General features: G+C 43.2%; 1 protein-coding gene across 6 annotated transcripts in view; it reads right to left on the bottom strand.

Annotated features, from left to right (window-relative positions):
• The window catches only part of SORL1 (sortilin related receptor 1), a 181,978-nt gene that overhangs the window by 31,026 nt on the left and 123,358 nt on the right, over positions 1 to 27,594 (bottom strand). For 4 of the 6 annotated variants that reach the window (XR_008669734.2, XM_055355795.2, XM_055355794.2 and 1 more), the window contains 8 exons: positions 24,640 to 24,759; positions 18,451 to 18,576; positions 15,703 to 15,810; positions 13,843 to 13,974; positions 12,604 to 12,735; positions 11,817 to 11,951; positions 10,831 to 10,986; positions 6,210 to 6,359 (listed from right to left, as the gene is read on the bottom strand). Coding sequence is in view for 5 of the 6 variants with exons in the window: in XM_055355795.2 (XP_055211770.2) it covers positions 6,210 to 6,359; positions 10,831 to 10,986; positions 11,817 to 11,951; positions 12,604 to 12,735; positions 13,843 to 13,974; positions 15,703 to 15,810; positions 18,451 to 18,576; positions 24,640 to 24,759 (1,059 nt within the window). In the remaining variant the exon portion in view is untranslated. The remainder of the gene's footprint in view (positions 1 to 6,209; positions 6,360 to 10,830; positions 10,987 to 11,816; positions 11,952 to 12,603; positions 12,736 to 13,842; positions 13,975 to 15,702; positions 15,811 to 18,450; positions 18,577 to 24,639; positions 24,760 to 27,594) is intronic. The other 2 variants (XM_055355797.2, XM_055355796.2) reach the window with 1 other exon arrangement.

The following is a 27,594-nucleotide window of genomic DNA, read 5'->3' as shown; positions in this document are numbered from 1 at the left end:
CCCAGGCATGTGGTCATGGGTCACCACTTGACCTCGACCCCCTCCCTCTTCTCCTTCCTCCTAACATAAACAACCACACTTTGAGATATAGGTAGAGAAACTGGATAATGTTCCCATGAGAGCAACCAGGATGGTCAAGAGGAATGGATCAAGGATCCAGGGATATTTTCCTAGAGGTGAAAAGATACAAGGATGGGGGAGGTGGTGAGAAGACATGCAGACCACTCTGACAAGTGTTCTCCACTGATGAGTTTTCATGAGAAAGAAGAATTAAGACTTCTTTGCACGAGTCTCCAGGATGGAGGTACAGACTTCAGTTCACTACTTATTAAAAAACAATCCTGATAAAAAATTGTCAATAGGAGAAGGGAACTATCAAAACCACTTATGAGGCTTTTCACAAACTATAATCCCCCATTCTCCAGGAAGATCATTGCATTTCAGAATTCTATTATATACTGAGCTGAAATTAGTTTGCCATGGTGGGGGGAAGCTCATGACAAATAAACGTGTATTCAAGAATTAGAGAAAGGTTTGAGAACCACTACTGTAATAGTCTCAGAAGCCCAAGATGGAATTCTGTGAACATTCATGGAGGTCCTACCATGACTCGGGCACTGCTCCAGATGTTAAAAATATGGGGATATGTAAAACAGATGAAGGACCTGTCCTCAGGGAGTTATCTTCTATTGAGAGAAACTGCAAACAAGTAAATTAAGCTGATCAGGTTATGCCATTTTACATAGGATTGCCAGGGAGAGACTATGCTCAGAGGGGATTATTTTGAAAAATACCAAAACCCCCATCACAGAAGTATTCTACTGGGTAACAATGTGGTCAGATATAATCAAACAACAGCTAAGCAGTAGAGCTGAGGACGTTGGAGGTTTCTTTATAAAGTATGTCTCAAAATTTTAAGAGCAAAAAAGCATGGGCTTTAGACTCTGGAAGTAAGCTGGGTGCGGTAGTGTGCACCTGTAATACCAGCTACTTGGGAGGCTGAGGCTGGATTGCTTGAGTCCAGCAGTCTGAGACCAGCCTGGGTAACATAACCAGACCCAGTTTCTTAAAAAAAAAAAAAAAAAAAGCCTTAAATTAAAACAAAAAAACAATAGAATCTGGGAATAAAGTTGTCATTAACTCTGAAAATTCTTAAACTGATAATTAACCGATGATTAACAGGCACTTAGAATAGAACTTAGTAGCCTTCAGGGGACAGGTTCTCCAAAAAGAATCACACCACACTAATCTCATTTCATTTTTAGATATGGTTATCAAATTAATGTTGGAAAAAAACTGTGGATATAACACATCTTGATTTTAAGACCCTTTACCAGGCAACATCCCTGTGAATAAGCCAGATTGGAAACAGGCTGAAAACACTGATTTAAAGAATGCCAATTAATGAATTAATATCACCCAGGAGGGAGGTCCCATTTCTTTTCTCTTTCTTAATTATCTCCAATGTTCATCTTATTATGTGGTTGCTTATTCGCCTCAGACGTTCCTACTGTTATTTTGGTGAGTGTGGGATCAACCTGTCCCTGTTGGTTTAACACTCTAGGAGTCTACTTTGTTCATTCCTTTAATGTAAGTGTAGAATTGTACACTAATCCCTATTCAGTTCATCTGCGTTAGTTTTGGTGTATTCTTCCCTGATGAGAACTTTCAACATGGCTTTCAACCTAAATAAATAACCCAATCTGGTACTGGCTAGGTGATCCTCTTGGGACCTTAATTCTATCTCGACAAAGGAGATAAGACCAAAATCACAGTTATTTTGAGAATTAAGTGAAACGAATACATGATTTGCTTGAGAATAATGAATAGCACATTAAAACCCACCACCAAAGTTTAGCTTCCCTTTGTAAATCCTGAGTGTTTTGCCAGAAAATAAGCTATCTGGGTAACTCTGTATTACCTGCAAGTATGACAGGCATGCCTTCCAAGTTTTCATCTGGTCATTAATGACTTTGTAAAGAAGATAGGGCCACTTTTAAAAGCATCAGAAAATATTACCACAGCAAATAGAAAGAGTAAAGCAGAAGCAGCCTGAAAAAGACCACTTATGATAAAGCAAAGTGAAAAACAAAACAGCCAAAATGCAGGAAAGCAAACAGGCATAAGGCGACAGAAAGAGAAATAAGAATCTTTTAAGGCTTATCAAAGGCTGCCGCATCCTGCTAAACACCGAAGAACTTCAAAAAAAAAAAAAAAAAGTACACAGCAGGAGAATTAATTATATTGAAGACAAACTCCATCAGCAAATCCAAACACTTATTTCTGCAAACTTGCATTAACTTTGAAAGTAAATGACAAAGCTCAACCTTACAACTGAAAGACATGACAAAGAAATGAGAAAGAGATGTAATATGGAAATGTTAACCAAGGAGATTAAAATATCCCCCACCATCTGAATTTATTTGGTTTATTTTTTTATTTATTTGACAGAGTTTCGCTCTTGTTGCCCAGGCTGGAGTGCAATGGCCCGATCTCAGCTCACTGCAACCTCCACCGCCTGGGTTCAAGCGATTCTCCTGCCTCAGCCTCCCAAATAGCTAGGATTACAGGCATGAGCCGCCATGCCCAGCTAATTTTACATTTTTAGTAGACACGGGGTTTCTCCATATTGGTCAGGCTGGTCTCAAACTCCCGACCTCAGGTGATCCACCCGCCTTGGCCTCCCAAAGTGCTGGGATTACAGGCGTGAGCCACCGTGCCTGGCCTATTTGGTTTATTTATATAGATTCATTTATTTATTTATATGGATTTATACACAAGTATCAAGAGATATCAAATTATCTTAATCTTTTTGGTTCTTGGGTTCCAGATAACAACTGGCACATTCTGGACAGAGAGAAATCCATCCCCAAAATGGATCTGAGTTCCAACAGGAATAGTTTAGTAATGAAAGATTCCTTATGATTTTCCTAAACTAAAATAAACAAATAAATAAATAAACGAAACAAAAAGAAATCACCCTACCTTGGAAATTGAAGAACTGGAAAGACTCAAAGGGTGTTTCTTGAAAAAAAAGACCTCTAGGTAGCAACTTATCCAATTCCTTGACTTTTAGTCAAAGAAAAGACCCTTCAGGCAGCCGAAACAAAAGCAAAAGTGACATTCCTGGAGAGGAAAGGACGCATGAACGATGGGGGTCCTGGGACCCCTCTGAAAAGCCAAGTGTTAGGAGAAAAACCTATGCATGGTGGAAATAAATTAGTTTCATATTTCAAGTTAAGGACTTGGCCAAGATGATTTTTCTCTCAAGTCAGAGCACATCAAGGCCTAGAATGAAATTCATCTCCAGAAGTCCGTCACTGTAGAGATCATCATAAGGAACAACAAAAGTGTGAAAATTGGCAAAGACTCATTGCAACAGGCAAGCGAAGATCACTTGCATGGACAATTAATGTAGTAAAATGAAAAGGAAGACAAGAATGCCCCGGTTTCTGACCTCCCCTTTTCAGTTTCTTCCAGGATGACTGGCACTACCTCAGATGCTGATGTCAATCAATGAACCCACTATCGTGCTAGCCCCACCCAGGGAAAGCTGCGACTCCTCATCCTCAGTAACCCCCGCATAGCTGGTAGCATCAGCTTTCACTGTCATCCTGGGGAAAACCCTCATTATTCCTTTTTCCTTATTACCACAGCCAAAAAAACTCACTGGATGCTGTTAATAGTACCTCCAATATACAAAGAGGTCACTCTTCCTTTTTCATCTTCACAGTCCCATCAAATTAGCCTCCTAATGGGCACCTGGCTTCCAATCTCACCTCAGCCTTCTTCTAACCCATTCCCCCCATGATGAAGTCCAGGTGATCTAAGATATAAACACCCCATCTCTGAAATCTTCAAGGGCTCCTTAGGACCAGAAAAATAAACTCCAAGCACAGGGGTCGCCCTATCTACCTCACGCCTACCTCTCTGCACTCACCTTTGTCCCACCCACAGCCACTCTACAGGTCTATTTTCTTATGCCTCTGAGCCTTGGAATATACATGCTGTCCCTTGTGTCTAGAATGCCCGTCATCTGCCACCTTGTCCCACCGTTGTCCAGGCACCATCAATGGGGCTGCCTCTCCTGGCCTGTCCCCACCTCTCCAGGAAGCTGGCCCACCTGCAAACTATGCCAGTTCCTTGGATAACTTCTGCTACTGCCTACACCACACTGTAGGATAGCTGCTGACTTGATGTCCCTCCCACTAGAATCTGTATTGCCAGTCACCGGGCATGGTGGCTCAGGCCTGTAATCCCAGCACGTTGGGAGGCCAAGGTGGGCAGATCACTTGAGGTCAGGAGTTCGAGACCAGCCTGGCCAACATGGCAAAACCTGTCTGTACTGAAAACATAAAATTAGCCAGGCATGGTGGCACATGCCTGTAGTCCCAGCTACTCGGGAGGCTGAGGCAAGAGAATCACTTGAGCTGGAAAGGCGGAAGCTGCAGTGAGCTGAGATCCCACCCGCCCCTGCACTCCAGCCTGGGTGACAGAGCGAGATGACATCTCAAAAGAAAAAAAAAAAAAAAACACACAAAGAACTTGTATTGCCAGAAACCTGATCAACGCCTGCCAGAAAAAAAACACAAAGAATTTGTATTGCCAGAAACCTGATCAATGCCTGCCATGCTGTGCATGATCAACAAAAATTTGTCCAACCAAACTGAAGATGGTACTGGATCCACACTCCTTCCTCTTAACCAAGCCTCTCCAGGGAGAGCCCAGTCGGGCACCCTGTGGAGAACAACGCTACAGACAGAGAAGGGACAGCCGACTCCCTCTTCCCTTTCCCCCTGAGCCTTACTGGGTGAACTATTTAGGACAGAGCAGTATTTGCCAATCTTGTCTGATGCTAAGAATCAGACAGGGCACCTCTGAAAAGGCTTGGGTTCCCGAGCATCTCCTCCACCATTGCTCTTGATTCAGTGGTCTGAGGTGAGATCACCAAATTCACATTTCTTATAAGCACTTCCACATGATCGTGCTAAGTCCCATAAATTTTGTAAATACTGAATTAGAGGAATTAAGAGATGACTAACCTCCACCTCAGATTCTATTCCATCTCTAAATGGTAAGACTTGGTAGGATTCCAAGTGAGGCTCAGTTTTTCGTTGGTTGAGGAAGTCATTATTTTAAGATTAAAAAAAAAAATGGGACCAGAACAGGGATCAAAGTGGAGGAACTGAGGTGTTTGCTGCTTAGGGTTAGGGCTTGGCGGCAGGGAGGCTCTCAGCAGAGAGTGAGAGGGGCGTCTTCTACATTCACCAGGACAGGAATCAGGCAAGCATGGACGAAGCCCTTATCCCGGCAAGGAAGGGAGTGTGACTGGCTAGGACATCTGCTGTCTGCAGCCAGCAGGAGACTGGATGGAGGGGAGGCCCGCAAAGCAGGGATCCCCGAGCCAGAGCAGCACCCAACCATCAGAGAGGCAGGCTGGTGGGGGGCTGCATAAGCACCGTCCAGCCATGCCCTCCCAAGTCTGCTACAGTAGGACAGACCAGCCAACGGCGGCATTAGCGTGCGGCCAGGGACTGAAAAGCGCTGACTGGTCACATGAGGATAAACGCTTGCAGAAGCCAGTGTCTCCCTCCATCACTCACTGCAAAGATCCTCCCTGGGTTCATAAGAGGACCAAACACCAGGACCCACCAACTCCAAACCCGTAGAGGATGCATGCATCACCTCACACTAGGCTCAGATGGCCCTGTGATTATTCCCCATGTGGCTCGGCACACTATCTCACCAACCATAATTACCCTAAGGACTGAGAATGAATTTTCTTAATGGGGTGCTAGAGGCAAACCCTCTAATAACACAGCTTCTATGCCCAGTAAGTGCTCACTAAATACTTCCAGAAGAATGAATGTACATACAGAAGAGTTGTGGCTTTCCCCAAGGGCGTTTTTAAAGAGTTAAACATGCTTATGAAACCTATTTAAAATATTTATCTTAGTCATTCAGAAAGTATTTTTATTGGACATGCTCCTGGTATTTAAAACGCAGTCAACTTATTAAAAAGAAGGTGACTAACGCAATGGTATGGGTGCACGTGGCAAAGCGCTTGTGGAGAATGCAGTAAGAGCATGGTTACGCAAGTACACAGACTCACACACAGGCGTGTGCTGATCCAGAAATGAAGCAGAAGCACCGGAACTGTGCTCTCTGCAGAAACGTGCCCGGGGGTGAAGGGCTCTCTGACTACTCACGGCAATTGGCCTCGTCCCGGCCATCCTGGCAATCTTGGTGGCCATCACAGCGCTTCCAGTTGGGAATACACTTCTTCGGTTGGTGGCATTCGAACTCAAATCGGTCACATCGCCCAAGTTGGGTGGGAGTGGAGGCAGCAGTGACGTTTGCTAAAATAAAAGATTTTTAAAATTTACCTTTTAGTATTGAGGGAGCTGGCCAATAACAGCAACCAATCAATATGCTAGGAGATTACGGTGCTTTAGAAATTACAATGGGAACCTGAAGACAAATGCGAGTTCCGGATAGACAGCAGAGTAGACACAGACATCTAATGTTGCTTCCCCACAGGATCCCACTAAAGCCACAGTCAAGAGATTGTTTTCAAAGACCTAAATCCACGAGGACATGGATAATGAGATTTGGGAGCTGGAAAGAAGACAGATAGCGGTATGTGACTAAAGAGGCCAGCGAAGGCTGCGTCCTACCCTAAGCCGTCACAGGAGAAAGCTCAGAACCAATCAGATCAACAACACACAGTCCTCCAAAAGTTCAGAAACTGGTGTCTCCTAACTGGAAGTGAAGAAGGAGTTAAAATAAGGGAACTGACTGAATGATGTTTAAGACGCAGCTACGTTCCTTATATCCCCTCCTATCAGTCCCACGAGGCAACCAACCCATACGTCACCCCAATAGAAGAATGGAGGGTTGTTATTCGGAGAAAGTAAAAACAGAGAGTTGTTTAGATAGGCGTAGTTGACAGAGTATATCCTACTGATAAAAGGGGGATTAAACCTACATATGGAAGTCCCAGTCCTCTTCTCCGAGGATCCTAGCAATAAGGTAATTATTGTCTAGGCAGGAGATCTAATAATAATCTTCTCTGGGGAAAATGACCAGCTTCAGAGACTAACCCTGAAGTAACCAAGATTCAGAGTTCCCCCATGGTTCCCAGCCATGAACCTCGAAGTTGACAAGCCCACCCACGTGCTCAGAATTACTTACCAGCACTTTAGTCCCCAGCCTTAAATACAAGCAGCAACCAAGGACTATCTGAGAAAAGGCTTTGACATGAAAGGCAGAAAGCCAAACAGAGCCCTAACCCCCAAAAAGGCCATTTGGAGGAAATAGAGGCTTTGCAAGAAGAAAACTTCAAAAACAAATATCCTTAATATGTTCAGAAAGAAAGAATATATTATTTATCCAAGAAAAAAAGAAAACAGGATACCATAAAAAGGGACAGTGGTAAAAATGGAAAAGCTCTTAAAGTTAAAACCATGACAACAAAGATGAAAAACTCAGCAAAGAGTTGAAATATAAAGTTGAGTAAATCTCCCAGAAAATTGGGGGGGTGGGGGAAGGGAATTTTCAAAACTATAAAAGATTGAACAAAAAAATAAGGAAGAAGACCAGATCAGGAGACAATATATGAATGACAAGAGTTCCAGGAAATAAGAGAAAACAGAGAGGGAAATATCATTAATAAAAACTTCAAGAAAAATTCCTTGAACTAAAATATATAAACTTCCATATCAAAAAGCATGCAAGTGTCCGCTATGTTAGATGGAAAGGGTCTCAGAGCAAAGCACATCATTGTGAAATTTTAAAACACTGGTGCCAAAGGGAAGATTCTACAAGCTTCTAGAGGATTAAAAACAGGTTACATACAAAAAAAAAAAAATCAGAATCAAAATGGTTTTTGGATTTCCGAAAAGCTGCTTGAAGGCAGTGGAACAAAACCTTCAAAACTCTGAAGGAAAATTACTTACAATCTAGCATGCCAAACCCAGCCCAACTATCAATTAAGTCTGAAGACAGAATTAAAACACTTTAAGACAAGCAAGACCTCACACAGGCCTCCCACATACATTTTCTCAGGCATTTTCCAGAAAACGTGCTCTACCGAAACATGGGATTAAACTAAAAAGAGAAAAACTGGGACACAGAAAACAGGAGTTCCAACAGGAGATGGAGGTAAAGCAAATCCTGAGGATGATGATGGTACAACGTCCTAAAAGGCAGTTGTGCCCCAGGTATACAGGGCAACCAATACAAACCAGAGCAGCAAAATTCAAGAGACAAACACCTGAGAGCTGTCATCACAGTGTCCTTGGCCACTGTGTCATCATATTCACCTGACAAGGCTACTGAAGGATGCACTCCACCCAAACAAGGGAGTAAACCAAGAAAAAGCAAAACACAAGATCCAGAAACAAGGAATCTAAACTGGGAGAAAGGCAAAGAGAATTCCAAGGAGGCAGTGAAAGTCCCTGGATAACAGGTACACAGCAGGACTAGAGAACAATCTGTCCCGAAAGGAGAATCCAAGTTGTTAGAAGGAGTATCTCCAAGAGAAAAACTGGACTTGATAAATCCCTGGACATGTCGACCTGTGGAAAGTTATCCTGAGTGGCAATTGAAAGGCAGAAAGCATTGGCAAATGGTATAAAACAACCTAAGCAAACAAATGAAAAAAGTAATTATTAACTTCAGGATATTGTGCATATTCTATAGTTTTCATTGGATTTTCAAAGGGGCTTTCCCTAAATCTCAGAACCACTCTGCAGAAACACAAGGTACATGGAGACAGGTGATAAAAAATAAAAAGGGGGAGAACGCCAGGCCAAGGCAAATCATGCCCTGGACAATAAGGGAGGCATCAGAGGGCTCCAATACTGGGCAGGACATGATCATTCATCAGTATGGGCCTTATCAGAAGAAAAACTGAAAGGGGGAGAAATATGAGGTTGATAAGCCAGTTAGGAGACTTCTACACTAAACAAAGAAGATCCACGAGCTACAGATAACAATGAGTTTAAATTTGTCCCAGCACTGCGCACAAAAAAGAAAGTACAAAAGCTGAACAGGATATATAAACAGAGATCTGCTCACTGGATTAGTCAGAATTTGCTAGAGTCTATTAATGTCCTGGTCAGAGTTTCAATAAGCAAAAACAACTTGGAGAGGATAATCAAGTTATTCAATAAATATGTAGGCCTTGAGGAGAAAGGACAGACACAAAGTTTTGTTTTCTCTTTTACAATTCATTTTAATTTGAGAAGGATTTTAGGGGATACTGACTATTTGCCTATTATTGTAGGAAACACAGAGCAGGACTCAAAGTAGTAGACAGCATGATTCCCAAACAGGAAATCCACACAATGGCTATGGAAGCAAAGATCAACATGCATGAAATAATTAGGAAGCAATATATGGCAGATCATAGTTAAGAATCAAAAGGTCAATGGGTAAGTTTAATGAGACTGGAAAAGAGATGGAAATCATTTAAAGGAATCAGTGAAAGAGCCACAGAGGTGAAGCTTGAAAGGAGAATAATACCCTACTTGTTCAAAGCAGAAATCCCAAACTTTTGTGAACCTAAGAATCATATGGGGATCTCCTGGGCTCCATCCAGAAATTCTGATTCTACATTTTTTTATAAACACCCCAGGCGATTCCATTAGGGTGGTCTTTGCATCATATTTTGAGAAGTTCTGATGATATTAATATATCAAGGTCTCTTTTGCTATAAAATCCATGCTTCTGTTTGCACTGATGGATGGTGGGTTTCAGTGATAAGGAAAGTAGGAAGACAAGGTTGAGGGTACAGGAGTTCCTGCTGAGGGCAAAACCTTGCTGCAGATGCACAGGCAGGAAAGAAGCAAGTCTATCTGAAGAAGATCAGGAATCTAGCTTGGCTGATGTAAGGAATCCAGGGAGGCAAGGAGGAATCAGCTCATAGAGGGCCTGGAAAATAGAAATTGTCAAAAATTGATCTTCTAGACAGGAGAACAAGAGGAAACTCAATATGGCAAAAAGACCACCCTAGTAAAAACATCATTTTTATAATGTTTTATAAAAAACATAGAATCAGAATTTCTGGGTGGAACCCAGGAGATCTCTATATGCTTTAGGTTCACTAAAGTTTGGGATTTTGATGTTTTTAAACAAGGAAGCAATAGAAAGAACATGCTCACAGAATAAGGGAAAAGATCATGCAAAGCATGCAAAAAATTGTTTGTTCTCCTATTATAACTGAGTTCGAAGTAGACTCCGGCTTAGGAAAGAACACAGGATCCTCACCTCTGTTCCGCCTGCTGTTAGGAGCACAAACAAAATGGGATTTCAAGGTCTACCCCACCTCCAACAATATGGTGACCACAGACCTTCAGCTGCCTCTTTGAGTTTAGCCACTAGATGGCAGTGCTTACCCTTCTTTTAGTTGGACAGGCCGGCCAACTAGCAAGCTGAATTGGGCTCTCTCCCCAGAGAGTTTAATACACACACAAAAAGTTCCACATTAATTCCAATTTGTACTTTCCCACTAAGAAGGCAGCAAAGGTGGCATAACCACAGCCTGGGTGGAAATCAGGGTTGCTGGCATCTTGCAGGAAGGTCAGAGGCCAGTTATAGAGGATGAGATGCTCCCATTCCAATTTCCTATGCATCTATGATCCAGGAAAAAATGCTAGAAATCAGCCTTCCCTGGAGGTACACCATTAGTAACAGGCAACCTGGCCACACAGCAGAGTCCCAGACAGCAGGGCATGGGGCCCGGTTGGATTGTGCCCAGAGCGTACCCCCAGAAGGTCCTCTCCACAATAGCAGGTACCACAGGAGAGGACCTGGGCCAGAACTCACCAAGCGAGGGGCAGGCTTCCTCGTCAGAGCCATCTGCACAATCTCGGTACCCGTCGCACACCCAGGTGTCCATCACGCAGGTCCCACTGCTGCAGCGGTAGTAATTGGGCAGACACGTGGAGGGCCCAGGAGTCGAGAAGGGAAGAATATGTGAATCTGAGAAAAACACCAAGCACGGAAACCCAAAACATTAGAAGCAGCTTGATCTTAGACCAAATATGTCCCAAACCTAGTGCGGATGTCCCAGTTTTAGCTGTACCTGCTGAGGGAGGCCAGTGACAGGCACAGCTCTGAGCAGCGGCTAATCTAGAAATCATGTATAATGGGTTGTCAGAAGAGGCAATATTCTTTTCCCTTTTGGGGAGTAGATTTCCCTTACTTACTATATTTGATTTCGGTTAATATTCAGATAAGTTTGCTTTTGCAGGGGCTGGTAAAAGAAACAGGTGGCTGAGGAGGCACAGGGTGGCTAAGAGAATTCCTACTGAGGCAAAGCATTGTGTTCTAATTAATTCAACCGCAACTACCCCACGACCTGGTTCAGAGATGAGAATGCCAGAAAGGAAAGGGGCAAGTCTGCATTCCACATGAGTGCTCCTCAAATGCACTGTGGAGCACACAGGACCTGGGGGCTTATTAGCATGCAGATTCTGACTCTGTAGGTCTGGGGTGAGGTCAGAGATTCTACATTTCTAACAAGTTCCAAGGAGATGCAGATGCTACTGGTTGCAAACCACACTTTGAGTAGGAAGGCTCTAGACTTCTCACTCTGCCCTGCAAATACGGAATAAATAGCCTGAAAATAGGAGAAACCAACCACACTTATTTCAAAATGAGAAAGAGGAACAGAAAAAATTTGAGTCACTCCTCTCACAAAAATATGCCCCCCAAAACACGGAATCAGCCAGGCACATCCTGCATAGCTGGTGGAACTATTCTGGTGTGTCTTGGTTGTGGGGCTGACCCAGGCCCCAGGGGCCTCTTACCTCCACAATCCTTCTCATCAGACCAGTCCCCACAGTCGTTCTCCCTGTCGCATTTCCATCTGTTGGGGATGCAGTGGCCATTCTCACACCGAAACTGGAAGTAGCGGGAGCAGTTTGGGGCTTCTGTGGGGTTTTCTGCAGAGATCAACCACATCATCAGTTGCTTTCCCTGCATCAGTGTGAACACAGGGCTCCAACTCTAGGCATCCTCCTCCAGACCCAAGTTCCAGGGCAACCCACACTTCCCACCCATAAAGAGATAAGGCAGCTTCATGGACCCAATGGGGAACAAAAAATACGCCTACAAACTAAACAAAACCCCATCTTCCCAGCCCCTAACCCATGTTCCTCTGATCTATACTACAATATCCTGAGAACGATCACCTGAATTTTAATTCTGACATTTTACCAAAGGAATAAAACAACTATTGATGGTAATCCAATCATGACAATAACTACTACATTGTGGCCTGTCACTTTTAGGGGGAGGTCACTCCATAATATTTACCATAATTCCTTATCTACCACCTTCCTTATACATAATGTGGTCTTCCCAACTGCATAAAGGAAAGGAGATCAAATAAACTTTTCCCTAGCACCTGCTGGGTGCCAGCTGCCCCCTTCAAGACTCAGCTCCTCGTATGAGTATTCAGGAACTGGCAGCAACTGTTGCTGAGTTACGGGAAGGCCAAGTCTGCAGTGGGGTTGCCGGTGAGTGTCCCTGTAACTGCAGGCATCACTGTTACCTAGAGGATTAGGATGCGAGGAGGCAGATTGGACATCTTACCGCAGTTGGCTTCATCAGAATAATCGCCACAATCATCCATCCCGTCGCACTTCCAAATCAAACTGATGCACACTCCATTCTGACACTGGAAACCGAACTCATCACATACCTTGTGGAACTCAGGATCTTGGGCTACAGAGGGAACAAACATCCATGAAGTCCAGGAACTTCCATGCTGAGGGGTCGAAGCAGCAGTGCTGCCCAGAAGCAAGGGGGAACAGCAGTGAGTTCTGGCAAGCGACTGTCTGGCTAAACCATGCCTTGAAAGCAAAAGCCAAACCTAATCTAAACAGAGCACACACTTTGTTAATTAATTCATTCCATGAATCTTTACTGAGTCGTGTTATGAGCTGAGTTTATCCTCCCAAAAGTCATGTGTTTAAGTTCCAACCTCTAGTCTCTCAGAAACAGGACTGTATTTAGAGATAAGGGCTTGAAAGAGGAAATGTTAGAATGAGGTGATCTGGGTGGCCCGAATCTAATAGGCCTGGTGTCCTTACAGAAGAGGAAATTTAGACACAGATGTGTACAGAGGAAAGACCGTGTGAAGAGCCAGGGAGAAGGCAGCCAGGCAGCCGTCTATGAGGCCAGGGAGAGAGGCCTCGGAGGAACCCAACCCTGCCAACACCTTGATCTTGGACTGCTAGCTTCCAGGCTTGCAAGAAATAAATTTCTGTTGTTTGAGCCATCTGGTCTGTGGTACTTTGCTACAGCAGTCCCAGGAAACAAATATAAGAGCTGCCCCAAGGAGGGCACTATTTTAGGATAGGGCCATAGCAATGCACAAAACAAGTCCCTGCTCCTGTGAAGCTCAAGCAGCAAAATGAATAGACAGGTCCAAATTGGGGCAAGTTGTGACAGGATCATCGAAGCAGGGTAAGGGGCTACGGCACGCTGGGAGTGCCATCTGATACAGTACTGGCAAGAAAGGCCTCTCACTTTCAGCAACCCTTGAGCCAAGACCCTGGTCACTCGCCATCCTGCCCCTTATACATACACCCACAACTGAAAAGCAGGATTCCTTAAGCAACAAAAGAAAGTCTTTCTCAGAAAAGGCAAGCTTGGATGCTCAACCTAGACACGTAAGCTAAATAGAGGTGCAACTCCAGGGTGGTCAAACCCTCGACACTCAACCAAGACCTGTAAGTTATTAAATAGAGACACAACCCCAGGGTGGCCAAACCCCCGTGCAAGCTCTTTAGTGACCGTGAGTCACCTCCCCTGCCTGCCCCAACTCACAGCATCCTGCAAACGCCGCATCCTCATCGGACCCGTCACGGCACTGGATGATTCCGTCACAGACCATGGAGTGGAACAGGCACTGCTGGCGGTTCTTACACACAAAGTCCATGAAGTGTGTACAGAGGGGCTCTGTAAGGGATCCAGAGAAGGGAAGAGGCCATGAGCACTGCAGCTGGCTGGGCCCTCTAGCCCTGGGCAAGTGCACACGAGTACAGATGTGGCTTCAGGAAGCAACAGTAAAAGCCACCATTTATTGAGCACTTGTTTTCTGCCAAGCCTAGAGCTAAAGCATTTGACATAAAGTGCATCATTAAACCCTCAAGGCGACATTAGGAGAGATTTTATTGTCGCTAATTCAAAATGAGAAAACAAGGGCAGTAGCATTAAGTATTTTGCCAAGAGTACACAGCTGATGAAGATGAAGCCAAAAGTGAAATCCAGAGCTGTCTGGCATCAAACCCCCGATCTCAAGCATGATTAATAGATACTGACTCTCTAATACGGGGGCAGGCAAATTTTTCTGTAAGGAACTAATATTATGGAATGCACTGTGTTCCCCCAAAATTTGTATGTTGAAGCCCTGATCCCCAATTTGACTGTATTTGGAGATAGGGCCTTTAAAAAGGTAATAGAGGTTAAATGAAACCGTAAGAATGGGGCCTAAACTCAAAAGAATTCATGTCCTTTGAGAAGAGAGAGACACCAGGAATGTCCACACAGAGGAAGAGAGAGACACCAGGAATGTCCACACAGAGAAAGGGCCATGTGCGGACACAGCAAGGAGACCTTCGTACTTGAACCGCAACTGGCTCTCTCCAAGGTTTGCAGCCTGACGGCCTTTGGACTTGAACTATATAGCCTCAGTGTGTCCCTGGGTCTCCAGCCTGCTGGCTCACCTAGCAAATTTGGGACTTGCCAGCCTCCAAAATTGCATGATGGTTCCTTAAAGTAAATCTATATGTACACATATGCATATCCTATTGGTCCTATTCCTCTGGAGAACCCCAACTAACCCCAACTAACACAACTAGAAAGCAACTATTGCAGGGTTTTCAGGTCATACAGACTCTGTCACAACTGCTCAAGTTCACCACTACAGCATGAGAGCAGCCATATACAATATGTAAACAAATAGTAGTTACTGTATGCAAATCAAACTTCATTTAATAGAGCAGGTTAGGGACTGGATTTTGCCCACAGGCTAGTTTGCCACTCCCTGCACTGATAACATTAGCTCTCAACCCGGACTGCACAGTAGAATCACCAGGAGCACCATAAATGTCCCAACGTCCCAGCCACACCTACGCTAATTAAATCAGAATCTCTGGGGGTAAGGTCCAGGCACCAGGTGGTTTTAAAGCTCCCCAGGTGATTCCAATATATAATCAAGGATGAGCACCAGTGACCCAAGGCAATCTTTCTGGGGCTAAAGAAAACTGAAGATAAAAAGGGTCACCTGGCCTAAAAATGCCCCCCACCACCCCCCCACCCCCACTCTACCCCCAGTGATACTCAGCAACACTAACAAAACCAATCAAGTAGAAATAAGTGGCCGATTCAAAACAACTGGTCAATTAATAGAACATATTTCAACTAAACAATAACTTTCACTGAAGTTCGATCTAATCCCACCATCGCCCCCAACCCTGCTTTCTTCCTTCCTGCTCTCCTTTAACCAAACCATGTCTCTCTGCCACGATCAGCCTCCAGGAGTCCTAGCCAAGTACTCAGGGATCAACTCAGTTAAAAGCTAACCACAAGCAGGTACTGAGGAAATGAAAGGATTTAGTCCAATATACGCTCTTCACTCATAATCACTAGGCCTGAGTGCTTCCTGGAGGCAAGGAATGAACTCACCGCAGTGCTGTTCATCAGAGCCATCAGAGCAATCACGCAGACCATCACAATGTTTGCTGGATGGGATGCAAGTGCCATTTGGGCAGCGGAATCCATTGCACTTCTTCTCTGAAATAGAATTCAACAACACAGAAGAATGACGAGGAGGAAACAGGCAGGCAATCACACACAGTGCTGGCGGGAGTACACACTGGTACCACCACTGGGGAGGGCAATTTGGCTGTAACTAGCAAAATGACAAATGTATACACACTTTGACCCAGTAATTCTACTTTTGTAGAAATGCATTCTATTTCACAACTGAAAAAATAATGTAAATAAAAGTTTACGACCTTGTACTTAATGTAAGTCACAAGGGTTGCGTTACAACACTGTTTGTAATAGGTTGAAAACCGCCCACAAGTACAAGTGTTGCACTGCAAAACTGTGTAATAGATTGAAAACAGTCCATCAATAACAGACTGTTTAATAAATTACTGTACACTGGAACACAGACAGCTATAAAGAGATGCAAGAAGTGCTCTATAAAAATTATGCCCTAGATAAACAGTTCTGTGAAAAAAACAAGGTGCAAAACAATATGCAAAGTTAAACATTATGGGTATGAAATAGGACAATAATACAGAGTATACTTAAATTTGTTTATATATGCACAAAAATATTCTGAAAAAATATACAACTTGGTTTCCTATTAGGAAAAAGTGGGAACTGGGCAGGTGAGGAGATCAACCTACACCTGAGAGATTATATCTTTTTGTATCTTTTCCATTTTGAACATTTCCATTTTGATAAGTGTGTGTGTGTGTGTGTGTGTGTGTGTGTGTGTATACTTTTTTTTTTTTTTAAGGCAGAGTCTTGCTCTGTCACCCAACCTGGAGTGCAGTGGCGCGATCACAGTTCACTGCAGCCTCCACCTCCCATGCTCAAGCAATCCTGCCACCTCAGCCTCCTGAGTAGCTGGGACCACAGGCGTGCGCCACTGTGCCTGGCTAATTTTTGTATTTTTGTAGAGATGGGGTCTTGCTATGTTGCCCAGGCTGATCTCAAATTCCTGGGCTCAAGCCATCCTCCCGCCTCAGCCTCCTAAAGTGCTGGGATTACAGGCGTGAGCCACCATACCTGATCTAAGTATATTTTTTAGAAGAAAAAGAAAAGCTTCAATGAATAGAAAAAGCACAATATGAATCTTGAGTATGAAATCCTAGTTTTATAAAGCTCTTTAAATCACTCACCACCTTAATTCTGGAGGAATTCTAAAGCAAAGTTGTTTTGGAGAAAGTTTGCCTAGAAACGCTAAGAGCCTGAGGTTTCACAACAGTTCCAGGGGAAATTAAACTACAACTAAGGTATCTTGATCAGAATCTTTAGTACTAGGTCACCCTTTCTCCTGAGCAAAAAGTTATTGCCAGGCATTGGACTTGAAAATCAGTTCTGGCCAGGCGCAGTGGCTCGTGCCTATAATCGCAGCACTTTGGGAGGCCAAGGTGGGCAGATCACTTGAACCCAGGAGTTTGAGAGCAGCCTGAGCCATATGGCGAAAACCTCATCTCTACAAAAAAATACAAAAATTAGCTGGGCGTGGTGGCCAACCCCTGTGGTCCCAGCTACTCAGGAGGCTGAAGTAGGAAGATGCCTTGCACCCAGGAGGTCAAAGCTGCAGTGAGCCACAATCATACTACTATACTCCAGCCTGGGTGACAGAGTGAGACCCTATCTCAAAAAAAAAAAAAGAAAGAAAATCACTTCTAATGAGGCAGTCATAGATAGCCTTTGCAAACCGAGCTCTGTGTAGAATAGTTCCTTGACGATTAGGTATAAGCATGAAAATGTGTTTTAATCCTGTAAAAAGTAATCATTTCTGGGAAATTAGCCAAAGGATATCAAACAGAAACAGTAAACAAGCACCACTATTTGGAGAAATGGTTAATGTCACTAGGTAGAAAAAGTATTTTAAAAGAGGTATAAATCAAAACTACATGAGGCAAACACACATATTACATTAGTGGAAGCAACTAAAAAGATACAAATCTAATATCAAGGAGACTTGGGGAAACATGCAACGTTTTACTGGTAGAGACACATTTGATGTAATCCCTTGGAAACCCAATTTGGTAACAGAGAGACTCAAAAACTGGTCAGAACCTTTTACCTTACAACTCCATACTGAAGAATGCCTCTCAGAAAATATCTCAAAGAAAAATCAGGCCATTTCCAAGGACACGAATAGTGGTACTGGCATAACAGTATAAATCTAAAAACCTCAAACACCCAACCAGGAAGCAACCATGTAAACTAGGTTATGGTAGCATAAAGTGAATATGCATCCTCCATGAAAATGCTTACTACACAAAAACAGAGTTGCATAAACATCTTCACTTAAGGAGTAGAATGTATAACAACATGCAGACAACTAACATCCCCTGAAAACTTGGAATATTTGGCAAAAGGATAGAGAACCTTAAACATATTTGGTTTCAAAAAACATTTTATATATTTTGTTTACGTGGCAGCATTTTATATAGTTTGTGTGTGGGGCAAACTGCTTGCCTGCAACTCTTAAGACTATATAATTTAATCTGATACATCATATGGCAATATAACATAGAAAGTAGATGGGCTTATTTGGTTTCAGAGTGTAAATACAGGCATAGGAGAACAGCATTTCATCCCCTGGCTCTCTGTTGCCTCTCTTCCTGAACAGCAGACACTGGGGAGGCTCAGGGAGGGAGCTGGGGAATTTGCATTTACCACAGTTGACTGGATCCTCATCGGAACCATCCTGGCAGTCCGTATCCCCGTCACACGCCCACCGCTGGGGGATGCAGTGCCCGTTTCGGCACTGGAAGTTGGAGGCCTCACAGGTGTGATAGATGGCTGTAACAGAGAAGACACAGTCGCACACCCCTCTTCTCCATCCCCCGCCAACTGTCCAAGGGGGTGGGCTGAAAAGAGGTTTGCATGAGGTAGGAATAAGGTCTGAACTGTGGGAGCATCTGGGTTTCTCCTTGGCTGAGAATTGGGCACTTGGGCTGACCTTGGGCAGCTCCCTCGGTGGACTTGAGCCTATGGATTTATAAACATGACCCAGGCCATTGCCCAGGGACAGATGCACACGTTAAAAAATCACTTGCTCTTCATGACAACCTATGAGGTAAGGATTATTCCCCTTTCACAAATGAGAAACAGGCTTAGAGAGAATAGGAAAATTAGAGATCATTAAGTAGTAACACCAAGGCAGTCCAAGGCCCAAGCCTGCACTTCTTCTGCTATACCCTGGTAGTTTGCCTTCTCACCTAAGTCCTCTTACTCATCCAGATGCTGAGAAATAAGGAGCGGCAGCCTGTGCTCAGGAGACGGAGTCCTGGACCTGGTGCAGCCGCTGTGTGGTGATCTCAAATTCACCATCCTTACAGTGAAACCTAAGGGCCCTGCTAAGTTCTGGAAGGCCATACATTACAATTCTTAAAAAAAAAAAAAAAAAAAAATCCAATTTCAAATGTGAAAAACCTCAGGCCAGAGGAATATAAAAGAGTCATCCAAAATCACAAAGAAAGCAGGCCTAAGAACCTGAAATTGTCTTTCTGTAGAGTTGAAAGCAACATCTACCAGCCAATAATATGTGGTATCCACTATAATCACTAGAAGTAAAAAAGAAGCTAGTGAAACAGAGAGTCACTGTTAAACATGAACAGCCTCCTCTACACACATGGGCTGAGGCCACCTGGAAGTCATTTAGAACCACCTCAAAAACTCAGTCAAACACTAGTTCAAATGCGTAATATGTGCCTCCAACCCAACCAACACTCCTAACGGTCCTCTCCATCTGATTTCCTCTTCCTCCTCTGAAACAGAAAGCTGTTTGTGTCTGTTCATTGCTGAATGCAAGCCAGGACTGGCCTTGTTTACAACCAGCATAAAATAATAGAACCTAGATAGATGGACTCTCTGTTAGTTTAACTGTGTGGAGAGGATGACACCACAACAGAAAGAAACAAAACACACAGAAGTGGGTTGCTGAGAGCAAACTATAGTTTTCTATTCAACTGAGACAGTTGGCAGTAAGCTGCCCAAGGACTGGGGAAATTGGTTTATGATGTCCTCAGGAATTTTACTGCATTTGAGGCTATTTTTTGCAATGGTCAGAAATCCAAAGAACCTGATTTTTCAAACCACTTTAAAACAAGTGGTGGCTCATTATCTATGTCTTCCCATCTCTCCAAGGACCAAGGCTGTATTTGGCAGCATGTATATACAACTATAAGAAGTTTCAATATTTACAACCTTTGGCACTCAGAATCCATTAAACATCTTTAAAAACTATACTTATTTCTGATGAGAGGAATAAATGTATCATGCATGTTACATGAGTTTCTGCCCCAGTAACAGCCATCGCCTGGAATACTTTTGATTTATTAGTGTCACAAGTCTGACAGCCTTTCAAAACATCCCTCACCGACACCTTGCTCACATTCATAAAATATAAAGTTGCCTAAACCGATTGCCATACTAATCTAGTTATTATTCAGCCTCTGCATTTCATTTTTAATTGAAAACCATTTCAGAGTGCTAGTGAAGTTTCCAAATGACAATTCTGGGAGGCATGGCTGAGATCTCCAGATTCTATCACAGAAGCTGAGCTCAGAAAGAGTAATCAGTTTGCATTCAAGTGGCCAGGTATGGCTGGAATACATAACACATTATCTTTTTCTAGATTTTTCTATCTTCTTAGTAACTTACAAGCTCTGATTTTGAGTGCCCAGTAAATACTGCATGCTTAATACATAATTTTTTTTTAATTACAAGGATGGAAGAGATGGACTTTAATCCAGACTGAAGAATTTACGGAAGAAAAAGAATCCTCTGCATGGTAGGATTCATTGTAACTATAAGAATGGTGAAGTTCATGTGGTAAACAATCATGGAAATCTAACATCAGTTTCTAATATAGGTCAATATCCTACAACTTAATCTTTGACTCAGGCAGAACATTCCTGATTCATCAAGACCTGCTGGAACACCTGATTAAAAGCATTAACCAAACATGAGCAGAGTAGAATGGATGAAATAAGTACTATAACAGGGAAAGTACTGCCTTATTTCTTACAAAGCACGACTATAAAGAAATGCATGAGGCATGGTAGCTCACACCTGTAATCCCAGCACTTTGGGAGGCCGAGGAGGGTGGATCACTTTGAGATCAGGAGTTAGAGACAAGCTTGGCCAACATGGTAAAACCTCATCTCTACTAAAAACACAAAATTAGCCAGGCCTGCTGGTACACATCTGTAGTCCCAGCTACTCGTGAGGCTGAGGCAGGAGAATTGCTTGAACCTGGGAGACAGAGGATGCAGTGAGCCAAGATCGCACCACTGTACTCTAGCCTGGGTGACAGAGACCCCGTCTCAAAAAAAAAAAAAAAAAAAAGTGTATGAGAAGGGGACCAGGTGCAGTAGCTCATATCTGTAATCCCAGCACTTTGAGAGGACAAGGTAAGAGGATCACTTGCACCCAGGAGTTCGAGACCAGCCTGGGCAATATGGCAAAACCCCATCTCTACAAAACATACAAAAATTAGCCAGGCATGATGGCACATGTCTGTAGTCCCAGCTACTCAAGAGGCTAAGGCGGGAAGATGGATTGAGCCCAGGAGGTCAAGGCTACAGTGAGCTGTCATCGCGCCACTACCCTCCAGCCTGGGAGACAAAACAAAACCCTGTCTCCAAAAAAAAAAAAAAAAGTAAGTGTGTGAGGAAAAAAATGACTATCATCACAATTTGAATGATTAATGACAGAGAAGAAAAAACATAAAGTATTAAAAAAAGAACACTGAAAAATAAAAGGCAGATTCGAAAAAGAACCAAACAGAAATTCTAGATACAAAACGTATACGCATGGAAATAACAAAAACAGCTCCATGTATATGTGAAACAGCAGATTAGAGTTAGCTGAAAAGAGAATTGTTGAACTGGAAGATAAATCTAGAGAAGTCGCTCAGACTCTAGCACAGAGTCATAAAGAGACAGCAAATATAAAAACAGGAGGGAAGAGAACAACAGAATGAGGCAGTCCAACGAATGGCTTAGAGTAACTGCTGAAGACAAGACCAGAGAAAGTAGCCAACAGGTATAGTTGAAGAGTTAGTAGCTATAACTTCCCAGAGTTGTCTTTCGAAAAATTCTCAGATCTTAAAACAAACAAAGTCTCAAGCAGGATAAGTAAAAATAATTCCACACCTAGGTAGGTAAAACTAAGAGCAATATAACCTAAAGGTAATTAGAAAGAAAAGAATGTCTGTTATTATTTGAACAGACAACTAAGAGCAGAATTCAAATCAACACAAAAGAGGCCAGGAAGAAATGGAAGAATTCTATGAAAATACGGAAAATTACTAAAAGCCTAGAAACCCAGACCCATCTGAATTCAAGATTGAGGATTAAATACATGTCTATAATAACAAAACCTTGAAAGAGTTTGCCACTCATAGACTCCTGCTGCAAAACCCCTGAAGGATGTACATTGGTGGGAGGCATTAGCAATAAGACACAGAGGTAGTTGGTAATACCTGTGTGCCTATGCAGAAGTGTGGTTATTTAAAAAGAGTAACAGTGAAGTTTAGGATTTTTTAATATAAAACTAAAATACTAAATATTTAGTGTTTAAATACTAGGTATTTTAGTACTGGAACTGTAGGCAGAGATTTGGATCAAATTCTAAAGTCCCCATATATCTAGGAGAGAGGAAAGATGTTAAGAATACAAATAAAATGTCTACAGGTAATTGTCCTAAAAAAACACACAGAAATCAGATGTACACGTTTAAAAACAATAGCAGTGGGTTGAGGTGAATAAAGAAAACAGCCCTGTGCAAAGTAAAAGCAAAAAGAAAAGCAAAGAGGACGCACAGCAGAGTGCGCATCCAAGCTGATGCCAACAGGAGGTCAGCTACCTTGACCTATTTCTTTTGGCACTGTACGCAGCTTAATTTAGTAGGTCTGAAAATGAGGTGTCATGCCACACATCACCATGAGCTCACATCTGACCTCCAACTATTTTGAGATGACAGAGAAGGTGGATCATCCTTGAAAGGTTTGGAAGAACAGCCCTTGGAACAAGACTGCAGCTGAGCAGCAAGGACTCTAAGTTTTCTCCAGTTTGCCTTGCCGGAAGAAAATCAGAGAAAAAACCAGGAGTTTATTCAAGCTTGCCTATAGAAATGAAGTTATCAATTCATTCTGTAAGACCGGCACACGCTGCTGAAATGCAAATTTGAGTAAGGCAGTTGTGTTAACAAGATGTTCAATCATACTGCAATTTACAAACTGCAATGTCCAAGTGCACCCTTCTAATCTATTAACTAATTATCCATCCAAACCCGAAGCTTCCAAACAGCATTCACGTGTTTCCTGTGCCAACGGCAGCTCCTTTATGGGCCTCGGTTCTTCCTCCTTCTGCAGACCATGCTTTAATATACAGAGAGAAGCATTTTCCTGCAGTCTTTTCAGAAGCAGAGGTGCAGACACAGAGGCTGCGCCAGAAAGAACACGGGTGGACTTTACAAGTGAACAGGATTTGGTAACACCACAGAATATCCCATGTGATGTATATGGCATTTGAAGAGATCCATTCACTCCCTTAAGGCCATATGAGGTCACCTCCAAACTAAAAGGAATGGAGGGAAGCAGTTGCATAAAATTACTCAATCCACAAAGGTTCTCTGAGCATGTACTCTATTATGTGCTGGACACTGCAGAGAATACAAAAGAGTAAAAGAAGAGGTCATCTCTCTCCTTGGGGAAGCAAGTCTAAGCCAGAGCATAATGCACACTTATTTATCCTTAGGTTTGAGATATAACAGATGTACCTTCTTTGTATTTCCTTTTACCAATTAGTAGGCGTGCTCTGAGCCGCCAGATGCCGGGCAGTGTAGGAAGTGCTGGGATACTCTGGGGGCAGAGGAGGTTAAGACACGAGATTTAAAAGTCCAATAATTCACAAGATTAATAGCTGGCTTCAGATAATTGAGAAGTTGACTCAACAATGAATTACACAATGAAGTCTGAATTATCCGAGTGTAAAAACAGATCTGTCCTTACCATGAAATGTTTAAAGGAAACATCTTTATCTCCCTAGTCCAAAATCACTAGAGGGGTTCAAGACAGAACTGAATAACAGCTTCTCAAGGAGGCTGTAGAGCAAATTTACTCAATAAGTAATAAAATCTGGAACAAAACTTCCTTAATTTTTGTTTTTTGGACAAATTACAATGGGGTACAAAGTGATGATTATAAAATGGAATTTGTTTTCATTTCTCCACAAGCTTCTCAACTCCTTGCACTACCCACTGCCTATCACCCCCAGTCTGCCCTGCCCCATCATAATATATCTGGCCACCATTCATCCACTCATTCATAAATATAATGTAATGAACATAAGTGAACCCAACAAAAGAATGAGAACACTACCCCTACCTTATAGCACCTAGCACATTCATGTTGTTTCCATCTTTACTTTTAATAAAATCTTACCCAAAACGGGTACAAACACAGTTTACATTTTCATTGTCTGGGGAACCCCCTGATGCTCCATTTTAAAAAACATGAGCTACTTCAGTGCTTACTCAAAGTATGGACCCCAGCCGAGGGGCTGGTCTGAAAACTGTTTAACACTGGTCCTGAATGAATAAGAAGCTTGAGCCAGAACATAAATCAACGATATCACTCAGAACACTGTTAAATCAGTTGAAAGCAGGGTGTTGATTTACATTCTGGCACAGGTTCCTTATCTCATCAAAGACCAGCTCTTTGAGAAGCATGAAACTCGCTGATTTCTAAGGTCCAAGCTAATTCTCAGAGCCTAGATTTTCCAATCATTTAAAGCTATAATGTTAACCACTGCATGAACGGATGAGTGCTGTCAACTGAGTCCAGGAAGTACTGACCGGTACAGTTGGCTTCGTCAGACCAGTCCCTGCAGTCGTTGTCCCCGTCACATACCCAGGAGGAGCGGATGCACATGCCGGAACTGCAATTGTACTCGTCACTCCGGCACTGGTGCATTTCTGCAGGTGAGACCATAAACAGAGAGGTGAGGACAAAAGCTTCTTCAGAATTTTGTCTCTGGTGTCAAAGCTCTCATAAAGGATGGAGATGGACCCGTGATCACCAATGATCCACAGAGACCATGAACAAAGAGACTTTTACCAGGGACAAAAGGTCATTTAGCAGCTTCCAGTCAGTGTGCCGCAAATGGGTTACAGGTGTGCTGAGATTCTGAGACCCTCAGACCCTTGGAGCTGCTTGCCTCTTGACAACAGCATCCTTGTCCATTCATCCCAGTGCTCTCCACATATATTATTTTCTATGCTTGCTATGATGGGAAGAAGGTTAGGAAGCAGTGATAGAGGAGGCCAGGAAGTAGAACTTTCAAGAAACAGAGGACTCCTACAGACACAGCCTGTGGTTTGAGAAAAGGAGTGCCGAGATGTCTGCATGAGCTGATCACCGTGAGATGCTCAGTCAGAGAGAGTAAAATCAGTGCTGAGCTCCCAAAACGGAGGAAACATAACTTGGGACTTTCTGTGGGCAGAGGTCCAGGGACACGGGTGGATGCGCTGTCTCTAGAAGGGTGGGGGCCTGGTAAGAACCAACCAGCAGAGCTCGACCAAGAAGGGGAAGGAGGCTGCCCTGGCAATAGCCTTCAAAGCTCCTGGGGAGATCATGAAGACAGAATGCTATAGACTGAGCTTATAAACAATAGCAATTTATTTCTCTCAGTTCTGGAGGCTAGGAAAATTCAAATGTTTATACTTCATATGTTGAAACTTCAAATTTGTATGTTGAAACTTAATCACCAATGTGATATTATTAAGAGATGGGGCCTTTGTGAGGTAATTAAGTCATGGGGGCAGAGCCCTCATGAATAGAATTAGTGTCCTTATGAAAGAGGTGGGAGGGAGCTGTTCACTCCTTCTGCCACGCTTGCGTACAGATAGAAGCATTTCCCTGCAGTCCTTCCAGAAGCAGAGGTGCCATCTGACGCTGCAGTGAAGGTACCATCTATGAGGAACAGGCCCTCACTAGACAATAAGTCTGCTGGCACCTCAATCTTGGACCTCCCAGTCTCCAGTACTGTGAGAAACAAAATACTATTGTTTATAAATTACCTACACTAAGTATTTTGTTATCACAGCCCGAATAGACTGTGGCATAGAACTTTCACATGGAGTTTACAGAGCCTCAGAAAACAGGAGCAGCCAAGCGTGGGGCCCAAGGCAGCCGTCTCAGTCATTCTCGCTAAGAGGCTTGATGATGGCAAAGCTAGTAAATCAGATATTTTTGAGGAAGAGTTTGGAAACTTACGAAGAGGACCTGCATCAGAGGAAGGGGCTAACTGGGACCCTGGGATGAATTCAGGACAAACTAGTAAGAATGAGCCATGAACAGAGGATCCGGGGGGCTGAAACTGCTTCACAGTCACACACGTGCCCAGTACGTGAGCTCGATGATACCAGAAAGAGGGAACCACGTGGAGTTTCCTTCTTACTAGGGCAAAACTAGCTACACATTTCAACCTTCTAAGAGTGCTGGGAAGGAAATGGCAGGGATGAAGGGGAAATAGTTGCACATTCCAAGGACATGTTTTCAGGCACTTGAAGAAGGAAAACTGGGAATTTTTTAAAAACCTTCCAAGAGCCAGGCTAGGGGTATTTTCTGTGTGGAAATGGCCTAGGCTCTGCTCTGCTGGTTAACTTGCGTTGAGATGATTTACAAGCTGCCCTTGCTCCCCTTATTTCAGCTGCTGTGAGTCAAAACACCTGCTCATAATCAAGCAGGCTGTGTCCATGTGTGTAAGCACAGCGTGGCTGGACCTGCCCCCCGTGGACAGGGAGAGAGGGCCCAGTAGGGCCCAGCCAACTCATCACCACGTCTGGGTCAGCGTCTGACCTCCACTCTCACTTCCCTCTCATGCCTCAATCTGGCACACCATGCTGATTGCATAATGTCTCCTTCGGAGGTCAGCAACTATGAGTCTGGGACCAGGGACTGTTAACTAAGATGGGTCTCATGAAACTGACAAGGAGGTACTGTGCAACAGAAATAGTGGAGGATTAGAAAACGGGAGACATGGATTCCAGTTCCCCATTCTGACACAAACTAATCGTGTCACCTTGAATAAGCCCCCTGACCTCTACAGACCTCAGTCACTTTAGAAAGTAGAAATTAAAAGGATTGGACCAGAGAATCTCTACCATTCCTTGGAATTGTAACCCACTGTTTTTCTAAATATAAAAATGTCCATTCAGAAAACAGATGCTCACTCAATGCCTATACCATCTGCTAACTTCTAATAATAACAGAGTTGAATGAATTAAATTGGTTAAAAAAAAAAAGAACAGTTCACAGAGGTGCAGATTTTTGTCTTCAGCAGGCTAATCTCACACCCACTGAGACATGTGGGCCAAGCCTATAGAGCTGTTAATAACCCCCCGAATTCATTCAGAAATTTACTTCCTTATCATCACCTTTCATCCTTATAGCATCTCTCCAAGGCAAAGCAGGATCCATTTCCCCATTTTTCAGACTAGAAAACAAAGGCTAATCTAAGAGTAAGTGACAGGAGCTGAGTCCAGGCTCCATCTTTTCTGACCATGAATCATGAGGATTCAGTTCTGCTGGAGACACTTGATCCAGAGTTAATGGGAATCTAGGGTCCCATCCAGAGTTAATGGGAATCTAGGGTCCCAGTTCGCAAGTGTCTCCAGCGAACTGAATCCTCATGAAAAGCAGCAAACAAACTCTTTAAGAATGGACAGAGAAATGACTCAACCCCACCATGTGGATGGAGAAAGCCATTCAGCTAGAATATCATAAATCCTGAGACGGCTATCAGAAAA

This window comes from Gorilla gorilla, chromosome 9 (assembly GCF_029281585.2).
Source record: "Gorilla gorilla gorilla isolate KB3781 chromosome 9, NHGRI_mGorGor1-v2.1_pri, whole genome shotgun sequence".
In the NCBI taxonomy this organism is placed as follows: Eukaryota; Metazoa; Chordata; class Mammalia; order Primates; family Hominidae; genus Gorilla; species Gorilla gorilla.
The sequence above is the reverse complement of the archived record's forward strand: the minus strand, read 5'-3'. Positions and strand labels throughout refer to the sequence as shown.